Raw genomic sequence first — 12004 nt, forward strand, 5'->3', positions numbered from 1 at the left:
GTGTGTGTGTCCCTGTGAGGGGGGAGGGGCTGTGTGTGTGTCCCTGTGAGGGAGGAGGTGCTGTGTGACCTCCCTGAGATAGGAGGGGCTGTTTCTCATTTTCGGGCTGAGGGGCCTTGTGTGCTCCTCCTGAGGGCAGAGGTGCCATGTGCCACTTTGGGTATCCTCAGGGGACTGGCACTGAGTGCTGTCCCAGAACCAGATGACCGTCGGGTTTGCAGCAGCCTTCAGAGAAGGGACTTCGCTTGGCCGTTTCAGTGCTGCTGTTCTAATGGGGCGAGCGTGTCTGTGTTTGTCTCACGTCCTCTCGGATCTCATGGGATGTGAAGTTGCCTTTTGTGGGCGGTGTGGGAATGTCGGGAGGGCAGTTGAAGAGGCTCTGTAGTTTAGAAGCAAATTTGATTGATTTTTGTTTCTTTCAAGTTGGCTAACTTCCAAACCCAACCACTAGTCCTCTGAACTTGAACTTAAACTTGCTTGCTTTCTTTTTTTTTTTATGATACAGGGTCTTGCCCTGTCACCCAGACAGGAGTGTAACGGTGCGATCTTGGCTCACTGCAGCCTCAAACTCATGGGCTCAAGTGATCCTCCCATTTTCACTTCCCAAATAACTGGGACTACAGGTGCATGTCAACAGGTCTAATTTTTTAATTAAAATTTTTTTATTTTTACTTTTGTACAGATAGGTCTTTCTGTGTTGTTCAGGATCCACAGCAAGGCTGTCTCAGACAGACCTACATGGCATGGACATTGCCACCCATACTGACAGTGACGGTGGCCTTGAGGCCAAACTTGTGCTGTCTCTGAAAGCGCAATGCCTCCACTGAAGGGGTAGAAACTGTGTTCTCAGGCCCCGTGCAGTCCCACACTGCTCACAGAGCTATGGCACAGGCCTGCATTTAGGCAGGAGCGCTGGGGAAAGGAGTGTTTTGGGAAGGTGGGGCTCAGAAGTTAGCAAAACATCACAAGGTTGTTTCCCAGTACTGGATGGCCAGAAAAGATGGCAGACGCCCACTGCATGTAGGAGACAAGAGAGGATCCTTTGCAGGAAGGGAACAAAGGGAATGCCCAGGTTGCTGGTGAAGGATGTTTTAGCACAATAGATGCCCCCTGGTTCAGGGGTGGATGACTGGTCCAGGTTGCAGCAGCAGCAAGGGCTCCAGGAAGAATGGCTCGGAAGGAAAAGAAAAGAAATAGAGCATTAACGGATGTGTTTTTAGAGGAAAGAGTTATACTTCTGACAGAGTTTAAGGATCAGTTAGTAATATAAACACAGAAAAAAATAAGCAAATGTTATTAATAACAGGTGAGGCAATAATTAACTCCAGGGAAAACAAAGGTTATATATATACTTTAAAAAAATGAATCACGCCAGGTCTGGTGGCTCACGCTTGTAATCCCAGGTCTTTGAGAGGCTGAGGGGGGTGGATCACCTGAGGTCAGGAGTCTGAGACCAGCCTGGCCAACACGGCGAAACCCGTCTCTACTAGAAATACAAAAATTAGCCAGGCATAGTGGTGCGCACCTGTAGTTCCAGCTACTTGGGAGGCTGAGGCAGGAGAATCGCTTGAACCTGGGAAGCAAGGGTTGCAGTGAGCCAAGATCGCACCATTGCACTTCATCTTGGGTGGCAGAGTGAGACTTCATCTCAAAAAAAAAAAACAAAAGCAAAAACAAATCAGTAAACATATGTTGGTGCAGTTGTGAATAAATTTTTCTGGTCATAATTATGTAAATACTGATTATTGGTGGGATTGTGGAGAATGTAAGTGTTTGGGAAGAGAGTACATTCGATAAGAAAGCTAATTCCTTGTTCTCTGTATTAAATAAGAGATGCTGTCTAATACTGAAAAATGGAAAGGCAGACTAGGTGGGGAGGAGTGTTTACAGAGAGCTGCTGTTTTCCGTTTTGCACCTAGGACTGGTTATTTGTGCATTCTCTATTTTTTCTTGCCAGACTTACCATTAGTCTTTTCAGAGCACCCACTTTTGGCTTTGTTGATCCTTTTTAATGCATTTTTACTTTATTTCTGTTCTTATTTATTGATTCATTTTTAAGCTTTTCATTCTGTGCTTTTCTAACAAGTTGGATGCTTAGCTCATTAATTTCCAGCCATTTTATTTTCCCATGTAAGCATTTAAGATTTTTTCCTAAGAACCATGTCAGCTACAATCCACATTTTGATTATACAGTGCATCTAAATGTGTATGCACTTAATAACATAGTCTAATAATAAGCAAAAATTGGCAGATCTACAAGGAGAAATAGAAAAATCTGTCTCCATACCGCGAGCTTTTAATACATACATCTTAATTTATAAATCAGATAAAAAAATCACAAGAATATAGATTTAAAGCACACAAGTAACACACTTGATTTAATGGGTATATTTAAAATGCTGTATCTCACAAGCAGAGTATATGTACATCTCTTTGATGTGTGGACTCTCTTCCTCTCATATTTTAGTTCTAAATATTTTCTAATTTGCTTTATTTTTTGTGTTTGAATTTATAGTTGTCTGGAATGATGTTTACTAATTTCCTTATGTTTGGCTTTTTTTTTTTTAACTTTAGTTCTCTTTGTTTTATATTTTTGATCCTCGATCTAAAATTACTCTTATTGCCTTTCAGAATTTCCTCTGGGGCAGGCCTGCTAGTGTCAATCTTTTCAGTCTTTGTCTCAAAATATGTTTCTTTAATCATCTTCATTGGACATTGTTTTATTCTTATTTTCTTTCTGCACTTATTACTCCTAAGAAGTCTGCTGTCATCACAGTTGTTCCTTCTTAGGTAATCTCTGCCTTGGCTTTGCTTGCTTTTGAAACCTCCTCTGTCTTTGGAGTTCTATCATTTATAACAGAGTCATCATTTATGTCTTTGTATTTATTTGTTTTCCCTGTTAGGGATCTTGAATCTTGAATCTGCAGATTCATGTCTTTCATTCATTCTGGATAATCCCCCACCCTTATCTTGCCCATTGTTTAGTCTTCCTTCCTATTCTCTCTTTGTCCTACTGTACATGTTTTACACCTTCTCGTTATATTACACTTCATGTCTTTTTAGCTTCTGCTCATATTTTCTCTTGTCTCCTTTCTGCATTCTGGGTAATCTTTGCAGCTCTTTGTTTTAGTTTAGTTCTCTCTTCGGTTGTGTCTCATTTTATGTTTAATCTATATATTGTGTTTTTATTTTGGGTTTCTGTTTTTTATTTTATGTAATTTTATTTGTTTATTTTTCATAACTGCTTGTTATTTTTCAGCATGCCCTTGCCTTTTTTAAAGTGTTTTTTTTAAACCCTTCTTTGCTCATTTAAATGTATTTTCCCTAGTTTTCTCCTCTCAGCTTGTGTTATTATCTAGGAATTCCATTCTTCCTGATTTGTGTGTGTGTGTGTGTGTGTGTGTGTCATGGTTTATTTCTTAATTTTTTAGTTTTCTTTGGTTTTTTTGTTTGTTTGTTTGTTTTATTACTCTTTCTTTTAGCAAGGAATCTTCCTCTCTCCCGTGCCTCCACAGTGGACCTTCCATGCACCCTGGATTGTGGAAGTAGTGTTACAGAGTGCTTTGATTTGCCTCTGCTAGGTCTCCCAGGGCTTCCACAGGTCTCAGCCACAATTCTTTTTTTTTTTTTTTTTTTGAGACAGAGACTCGCTCTGTCACCAGGCTGGAGTGCAGTGGCACTATCCCGGCTCACTGCAACCTCTGCCTCCCAGGTTCAAGCAGTTCTGCCTCAGCCTCCCCAATGGCTGGGACTACAGGCACACACCACCACACCTGGCTAACTTTTTGTATTTTTATTGGAGATGGGGTTTCACTATGTTTGTCAGGCTGGTCTTGAACTCCTGACCTCACATAATCCACCTGCCGTGGCCTCCCAAAGTGCTGGGATTACAGGCGTGAGCCACTGCACCTGGCCACATTCCTATTCTGATACTTCCTTCTCAGGTTTTTTCTTTGCAGACATATGTGTGTGTGTGTGCTTTTTTCACCAAACTGCCCTAATGGTGAACCTACCCTTACTTTTACCACTTAATTTACTTTTATAAATAGTAGTTGATGCAGTGGGAATAAAGTGGAAAACAGTAGAAATACAGTTCACTTGCCTGTACAAAGGTTGGCAAACAAGATTGAAAACAAACACACGTGGGAAGCAGAGGCCAGGGCGGGTGTGGGCAGTGGCGGGCCTCCTAACTGTGTGGCGCCTTCCCATCTGTCTTTGCAGAGCATCTCTTGGGTCACTTGGAACAAGCCAAAAGCCTTCCTCCAGGCAGCCAGAGTGAGGCAGCGGTTCCCGAGAAGGAGCAGGACGCACCCCGGGGCGAGATCCCTACAGTGCCCGAGAGCCAGAACGTTGCCACCAAAGAACAGAAGAAAAAGCCTCGAAGGGGCAGAAAACCCAAAGCGTCTAAAACCGAGCAGCCTCTAGCCACTGTGGAAGACAAGGAGCCCTCAGGTGATGAGTGGGTCCCAGGGATGAGTGCCTGCATGGGGTGCAGCCGTCCTGGAGCCCGAGGGCTGGCGAGGCAGGGGGCAGGGAACCGAGGGCAGGTGCCAGGCAGGAAAACTCAGTGTAGAAAGGCCTCGTGGAAGGTAGACACTAAGTTCGTCTGTTTTTCTCTAATCAACTAATAAAGTACAGTTTCCGTGTCATACATTTCACAGTAAAAAGGATACAGGTTGTGAACTTTGACAGATGGATACAGCTGTAAGACCAGCACCCCAGTCAGGGGAGAGGACATTTCTGGCTCCTCTACCCCTTTCCTGACTGTCTTCTCTATGAGTTCATTCCACCTGTCCTGGAATTGCTGTCGAATGGACTCTGTCTGCCTCTTTCAGGCAGCGTACAGGCTCAACACCCACCCACGTGGTTTATCTGTCACTCCTTCTCCTTGATCGCTGAACAGCGCTTATTCCATCACCCGGGAATGCACACAGAGTTGCTCCCAGGCCCTGCCTAGGGCTCATCCCTGGATTGTGCAGTGTCCTCAGTTGGGTCTGGAGAGGTGTTTGACCCTCTTCCCAGGGTGCGCGGTGCCTTCAAGGCTCTTGTCCCTGTGGTCCTCATACAGCCCCCATCCTGGCCAGCTGCAGCATGTGCCTGGTGGGTCTCACTGTGAGGACGAGATGTGCTGCTCAGCCACCGGCCCCTCCTCCACCTGTGTGACTCACACAGGCAGTTTTTCTTTCTACTATGTGGGATACAGCAGGATTTCTTTTGTGAGAGTGAGAGGAGTCTTTATTATTTCTATGAGTTAGAAAGAATTGGGAAGAGCAGCCTTCATGGAATATTCTGGGCCTCCCCTTTTCTACTCTGGTCTGCCACTCCTAGGCCGTGCACTGCTGGGCGCTGATTTAGGAGCACCCGAAAGCCCCCCGGGCACTTTCCCTGTGTCTCTATAAACAGGCAGAGAAGGGGGCAGGGGAAGTCGTGTCCGGGGGATATTTCACTGATTCTTACTTGTGTTGGGAAGACATTTAGTAGGTGAAGTGGTAGAAACCAGTAGTTGAATCTTTTTGTGTAATCTTCCCCTATTTCATTCGTCTCGGGTTTCCAGCCAGGGTCTCTAGTATTGGTGATGATTTGATATTTGGCTCTTGTACAAAATGGTTAGCTAAAATGGTTATACTAATGTTGGCACATTTAATTAGAAAACTTAACGTTTCTAAACCTCTGTCAGAATCGATGCAGTAAGTTCGAAGTTTCTGCTATATATCCAGAATGTTTTCGGTTGGTATGAAGAGAGATTGAAATAATGTTTTGATGTTGTGGTTTATAAAAAGAATAACAAATTATAACTTCAGTTTGGGCTAAGATAAACATTTTGCTTTTCCGTGTGTGCTAGTAAATGTGTGGATCCCAGTGTGTTGCCAGATTTGTTTTGTTTTGTTTTGTTTTTGCCTGTGGAAACCTCAACATTTGTGCCTACCACTGTAGCCTGGCTGCAGTCCGCGTGGGGCAGCGTGTCCCTGTGGTTTGGCTGTGTCTGTCCCCTACTCTGGTGGTGACTTGGCTTGTCACATCCCCTTTGTACAGAGCAAGTGGCGGAGATCATTACCGAGGTCCCTCCGGATGAGCCTGTGAGTGCAGCGCCGGACGAGCGGATCATGGAGCTGGTTCTGGGGAAGCTGGCCACCACCACCACCACCACCACCACTGATGCCAGCTCAATGCCAAAGTAAGTCCTGCCTGGCACCTAGGGCCATCCTGTGGATAGACCGCTGGCAGCAGCCAGGCCATTTTGGAGGGAAGGCACCTTCCCAGCAGGAAAACCCCAGGAGAGGAGATGGAAGCGGATCAGCTCAGGAAGCAGCAGGAATGTTTTGGAGCTCAGGAGTTTAATGGTGCATCCGCTGTGAAAACAGCTTTTGAATTTTTTTTTTTTTCAGACGGAGTCTTGCTCTGTTGGCCAGGCCGGAGTGCAGTGGCACGATCTTGGCTCACTGCAAACTGTTTCCCGGGCTAAATTCCCCTACCTCAGCCTTCTGAGTAGCTGGGATTGCAGGCATCCACCACCATGCCCAGCTAAGATGGGGTTTCACCAACTTGGCCAGGCTGGTCTTGAACTCCTAACCTCAGATGATCCTCCCGCCTCGGCCTCCCAAAGTGGTAGGATTACAGGCGTGAGCCATCACGCCCAGCCAAAAATGTTTTATTAATTGTGGTAAAATATGCATGGCGTAAATATAACCATTTTAACTATGTTTATGTGCATAATTCAGTGGCATTCAGGATATTGACACTGTTGGGCCGCTGTCTCCACCGTCCATCTGTGGAACTTTCACGCCTTCCCAAGCTGAAACACTGTCCTCATTCAGCATTTGCCTCAGTCGCTTCCCCCAGCCCCTGGCACCCACCATTCTACTTTCTGTATCTATGGATTTAACAACTCTAGAGATGTCGTATAAGTAGAATCAGACAGCCTTTGTCCTTACGTGACTGGCTCATTCCAGCCTGGTTCCTCCACGTGTAGCCTATGGCAGAATTTCCTTCCTTTTTAGTGCTGAGTAATATTCCATCGTGCATATGCCCTGTATTTTGTGTATCCGTGCATCCCTTGATGGACAGATGGGTTGCTTCTAACTTACAAGGGTATCTTTGATAGCTGGCAAAAGTAATGTCAGAGTGAACAAATGATGTTACCTATTTATTTATTTATACTTTATCTTATTGCCCAAAAGAGTTCAGGTGGCTTACCATCAAAAATACGTTTAACAGGGAAAAGAAGTTTTAAAAATCAGATTCAGGTAATATGTAAAACAGAGGAGGGTTAAGACCAGGCAAGAGCAGAAAACACATGTGGTTATTCCAGTTGAGGCACAAATTGACCTCCAGGCTTTCTGGTGGCCAGAGTTAGAGCACAGTCAGGTGTGGGGCTGTTACAGCTAAAGCTGCCTGCTGTCATTATATACTCCAGGTGTCCTTTTTGGATGTCCTGGAAGCTGGCTGTGACGCCCGGGCACGTTCCCTCCTTTCTCGCGCTCAGACTCAGGATTAGCTGGGAAGTTTTGGAAGGACGCCGTTTCCATGCTGCTGGTAACCTGGAGCTTTTTTCCCCACCTGTCTTTTCTCAACTTATTGACGTCCCCGGGCAGGTTCACCCATCATCAGAATAACACCATCACGCTCAAGAGGAGCTTAATTCTCTCGAGCAGACACGGCATCCGGCGCAAGCTCATCAAACAGCTCGGGGAGCACAAGCGGGTTTACCAGTGCAACATCTGTAGCAAGATATTCCAGAACAGCAGCAACCTGAGCAGGCACGTGCGCTCGCACGGTGAGTCTGCGCAGCCCGGGCCGCCTGGGGCCGGGGTGGGGGGCGGCGCGGAATCTCCCCGTCCTGGCACCTGGGGCCGGGTCGGGGGCGGGGTGGGGGGCGGCGCGGAAACCTGGGCCGGCTCCCACGAGCTGCGCCTCCGGCGAGAGGCTGCGGCCGGTTGGCGGACAATCACCTCCGCAGCCCCGTCGCATGGTGGAAGCAGCGCGTGGAGCGTTTCCGAGGTGGGCACGCGTCTCTCAGTAAATGCTCTAAGTAGCGAATGAGCTTTCTGTTGGCCGGTTCCTCAGGTGACAAGCTGTTTAAGTGCGAGGAGTGTGCAAAATTATTCAGCCGCAAAGAGAGCCTAAAGCAGCACGTTTCTTACAAGCACAGCAGGAACGAGGTGGGTGGAAACAACCCCAGGGTTCTCTTTCCAGTTGTGTGGGCGACACAGACAACCGACCAGATCTCCACGCTGCAATGAGAAGGAAGAGTCCCTGGAGGGGGGAGAGCGGGCAAGGGCTGTGGGTGGCCAGGAGTCCCTGGGCCTGGTCAGATGTGCACGAGTGCAGCGGGAAGAGTCAGGAGAATGGGCGTGTCTGGCGTTCGGAGCGGGGCTCCCTGAGTGTGGGATGCCCTTTCTAGGGCAGGTGAGCAGCAGGAGCAAGCGTCCCCTGTTCCTAAATAGAGCGGGAGGGTGGTGCAGGGCAGAGCTACGTAACAGACGCCTGGGTGGAGTCGCCCGGGCAGCGCGTCGGGGCCCGGCCTCCGTGGACTCTGCTGGGCGGCGTCTCACGGCGTGTCCCTCCGACCAGGTGGACGGCGAGTACAGGTACCGCTGCGGCACGTGTGAGAAGACCTTCCGCATCGAGAGCGCCCTGGAGTTCCACAACTGCAGGACAGGTGAGGGCGCCGTCAGGTCCCCCTCTGCCGCTGTGCCCAGCGGATCCTCAGCCGCGGAGGCGTGGAACTTCAGGCGGAAGCAGAGATCGTTTTCATGAATAGACAGCTTCACTGTTAGCATTTCCCTGTGTTCGTTTTGCTTCAAAGCAGTTGTTATTCTAAAGATACACAGACGGAAACTTTCCAATCAAAGGGATTGGTTTTCTTCCTGCATTTGTCAGCTGAGCTGGGTCTGGCCCCACCTTGGAGGGCATTGTGTAGCCGGGCCGTCTGGCTAAGAACGGGGAGTAGCAGTGTCTGATTTGTCGTAAGGCCGAATGAGGAATAGAGGAAAGGGTCAGGATGCCGGCTGGAGGAGCGCGAGCGCTGCCTTGCTGCTCAGAGTGTCCTGGCCGCGAGCCCCCCTCCACCCGCGTCTCCTGCGGGCGTCCAGGGTGGAACAGGGCTGCCCCGCATACATCTTTTTGGTCTGAGCCTGCTTGTGAGCACCAGTCTCCAGAAATAAAGCGCGTTTTCCTTGTGTGAGGCCTGAAGCTGGGTGTTCCTGGACCAGCCTGCAATGGAGAGGTGGCCTCTGGGCCTGGGGGCGCGTCTGAGGCCCCTGAGCCTGGGGGTGCATCTGAGGCCCCTGAGTTTGCTGCTGCTGAGTAAACATGATAGAAATGCAGACACACCACGAGGAGGCTGCGCTTCTCCACGTGGCCCCAGGACGCCCTCGCTCTGCAGTGATGAGGTGCACCCTCTGGGATGGTGGAGTCATGCCTTCCCCATTCCCAGTGGTGGGTGGCACTGGAAGCCCAGGCAGTGGGGGTCCCCCAAGGGGTGCAAAGGGATGAGTCACTGTTGCCTTTGTGTCCCCCTCTCTCTAGGACTCATAGCACGCCCTGGAGAGGGGGGGCCTGGCGGCAGTCGGCTTAGAGACCTACCAGGTTAGCCTTCCACTCCCACCCGTCTTTGTCCGCCTGCTGTGTGTCTGTCACTTGCATCTGTGTTGTTCTTGTTAAGGTGCTGCCTGCTCCGTGTCGAGAACAAGGCACCCGCAGCCGTGGACTCCCAGTGGCTCCGGCCAGGGCTGCCGTATGCGGGCCATGGGAGAGGCGCTGCCACCCTGCCGAGGCTGGCTGCTGGGGTGGGGGCCCAGGGTGGGGTCGTGAGAGCTGTTCTGAGAACTCTTCTTCCAAACTAGGGCTTGGTTCTTCCTCCCTGGTGCCTTCTTTTTTGTGGTGGACTGCTCCAAGGGGCAGGTGTGACTCATGTTTTGCCTGAGCTTTAGCGGCTCTCAAGAATCCATGTCTGGCATGCGGTGGCCTCCAGAAACTTCTGGATGCATTTCCAGTGTGCCGCGCCTTCTGCGTTTTAACATCCCCCATCACAGAAATTCCCAAGAAATTTGGGGCACAGCCCCCCGACAGCTTCCACTGAAGGCAGCCCCGGCCAGGCAGGTGAACGTTTGTCTTGTTTGTGAACCTCCCCTTGGGGTCCCCGCGGTTCTGCGGGAGTGTAGCGGGCAAGGATGTCGGGGTTCCCAAGAGTGATACCACCATCTAAGGCACTTGGTGAGACAGACTCAAGGTTGCAGAAGAGGTGTTGCCTCTTGTTACTTTTTATTATTTATTTATTTTGAGACGGAGTTTCGCTCTTGTGGCCCAGGCTGGAGTGCAATGGCGTGATATCAGCTCACTGCGACCTCCACCTCCTGGGTTCAAGCGATTCTCCTGCCTCAGCCTCCCAAGTAGCTGGGATTACAGGAATGCACCACCCTGCCCAGCTAATTTTGTATTTTTAGTAGCGATGGGGTTTCTCCATGTTGGTCAGGCGGGTCTCAAACTCTCGACCTCAGGTGATCCTCCTGCTTCGGCCTCCCAAAGTGTTGAGATCATAGATGTGAGCCACCACACCTAGCCTCTCCTCTTGTTATTTTTAACTATTTCTCTGGACCCAAATAAAACAGAAAGTACTAGAAGCAGCTATGGCAGCAGCTGCTTCCCGTTAGCCAGAGGTGCTGTTAGGTCAGGTGCTGGCCTTTGTGAATGACCTCGAACCCGCAGAGCGGCAGGGACCGGCATCGCACCACCTCTTCCCCTGAGATGCTCTACTTTCAAAAGTTACCCGTTTTAGACTGAAAAGAAAGGATAAAAACCTTGAAATGGAGCTAATTTGCATAATATATGATTTGCATGCTCTTATATTTATTTATAGTATTGAAGTTAAGAGAATGTGTATCTTCCTTGGACCATTAAACCAAGAATTTGTACAATGTGGGGAAAGTTTAAAATGTTAGTTTTGTGGGTTTTTCTGAGACTCCCTCCTCGGTACCTGTCGTGGTGCCTGTCCCTTGTGCTGTGACTAGGTGCTGGTGTAACTCATCTTCGTGTGCCTTGTCCTGTCTCTGACCATAAATACCATGCTGCGGAATAGCAAAGGCTCATGTCCAGATCCTCAGGCAAAATGCGGCCCACCAGCCTCCCCAAGTAACCCACTCTCCATACCCGGGCGCCCCATGCGTCCTCGCTTCATCAGACCCCAGCAGGCAGCTGTTCTCAGTGGCTCATTTATTCATACACAAACCTGGACCTCCACGGCAGCAGGGTTATTGGAGAGAGAAGCATTGTTGGGACCTAATGCGCATCTGGGTTCCTGAACTGGCAATGAGTGGGTGGCTGGAGCAGGAAAAGCCACCATCGGTTTGGCAGAGTTGTCCAGGACAGCTGGGGAGCAGTTTGGAGTAGGTTCTCTTTCCAGGGTCAAGAGGGACGTGTGAGGGAGAAAGCTGAAGCTCTCGGTAGATCACTGCCTTCCACAGGGCTGCCGAGCCTCACGGCTGGTGGAGCCACCTGCCCAGGAGGAGGGTCCTTTCAGTGCTGTTCGTACCTGCCTGGAAGGGAGGCTCACCTGTGTTGGCTGGTACCTGCCTGGGAAGGAGGCTCACGTGTATAATTTAGCACCTGCCTGGGAGGTAACTCATCTGTGCTGCTTAGTACCTGTCTGGGAGGGAGGCTCACCCGTGCTGTTCAGTACCCGTCTGGGAGGGAGGCTCACCCGTGCTGTTCAGCACCCGTCTGGGAGGGAGGCTCACCCATGCTGTTTAGCGCCCGTCTGGGAGGGAGGCTCACCCGTGCTGTTTAGCGCCCGTCTGGGAGGGAGGCTCACCTGTGCTGTTTAGCCCCTGTCTGGGAGGGAGGCTCACCTGTGCTGTTTAGCCCCTGTCTGGGAGGGAGGCTCACCCGTGCTGTTTGGCGCCCGTCTGGGGGGCTCACCCGTGCTGTTTGGCGCCCGTCTGGGAGGGAGGCTCACCCGTGCTGTTTAGTGCCTGTCTGGGAGGGAGGCTCACCTGTGCTGTTCAGT

The 12004-nt window shown here is 49.8% G+C and overlaps 1 protein-coding gene across 7 annotated transcripts in view; it reads left to right on the forward strand.

Moving 5' to 3' along the window:
• The window catches only part of PRDM15 (PR/SET domain 15), an 83534-nt gene that overhangs the window by 35059 nt on the left and 36471 nt on the right, over nucleotides 1-12004 (forward strand). For 4 of the 7 annotated variants that reach the window (XM_017538608.2, XM_037742059.1, XM_037742064.1 and 1 more), the window contains 6 exons: nucleotides 4222-4452; nucleotides 6034-6175; nucleotides 7593-7774; nucleotides 8065-8159; nucleotides 8572-8659; nucleotides 9529-9588. In XM_017538608.2, coding sequence (XP_017394097.1) covers nucleotides 4222-4452; nucleotides 6034-6175; nucleotides 7593-7774; nucleotides 8065-8159; nucleotides 8572-8659; nucleotides 9529-9588 — 798 coding nt within the window. The remainder of the gene's footprint in view (nucleotides 1-4221; nucleotides 4453-6033; nucleotides 6176-7592; nucleotides 7775-8064; nucleotides 8160-8571; nucleotides 8660-9528; nucleotides 9589-12004) is intronic. The other 3 variants (XM_017538609.2, XM_037742062.1, XM_037742063.1) reach the window with 1 other exon arrangement.

Source organism: Cebus imitator, unplaced genomic scaffold (genome assembly GCF_001604975.1).
Source record: "Cebus imitator isolate Cc_AM_T3 unplaced genomic scaffold, Cebus_imitator-1.0 Scaffold112, whole genome shotgun sequence".
NCBI lineage: Eukaryota > Metazoa > Chordata > Mammalia > Primates > Cebidae > Cebus > Cebus imitator.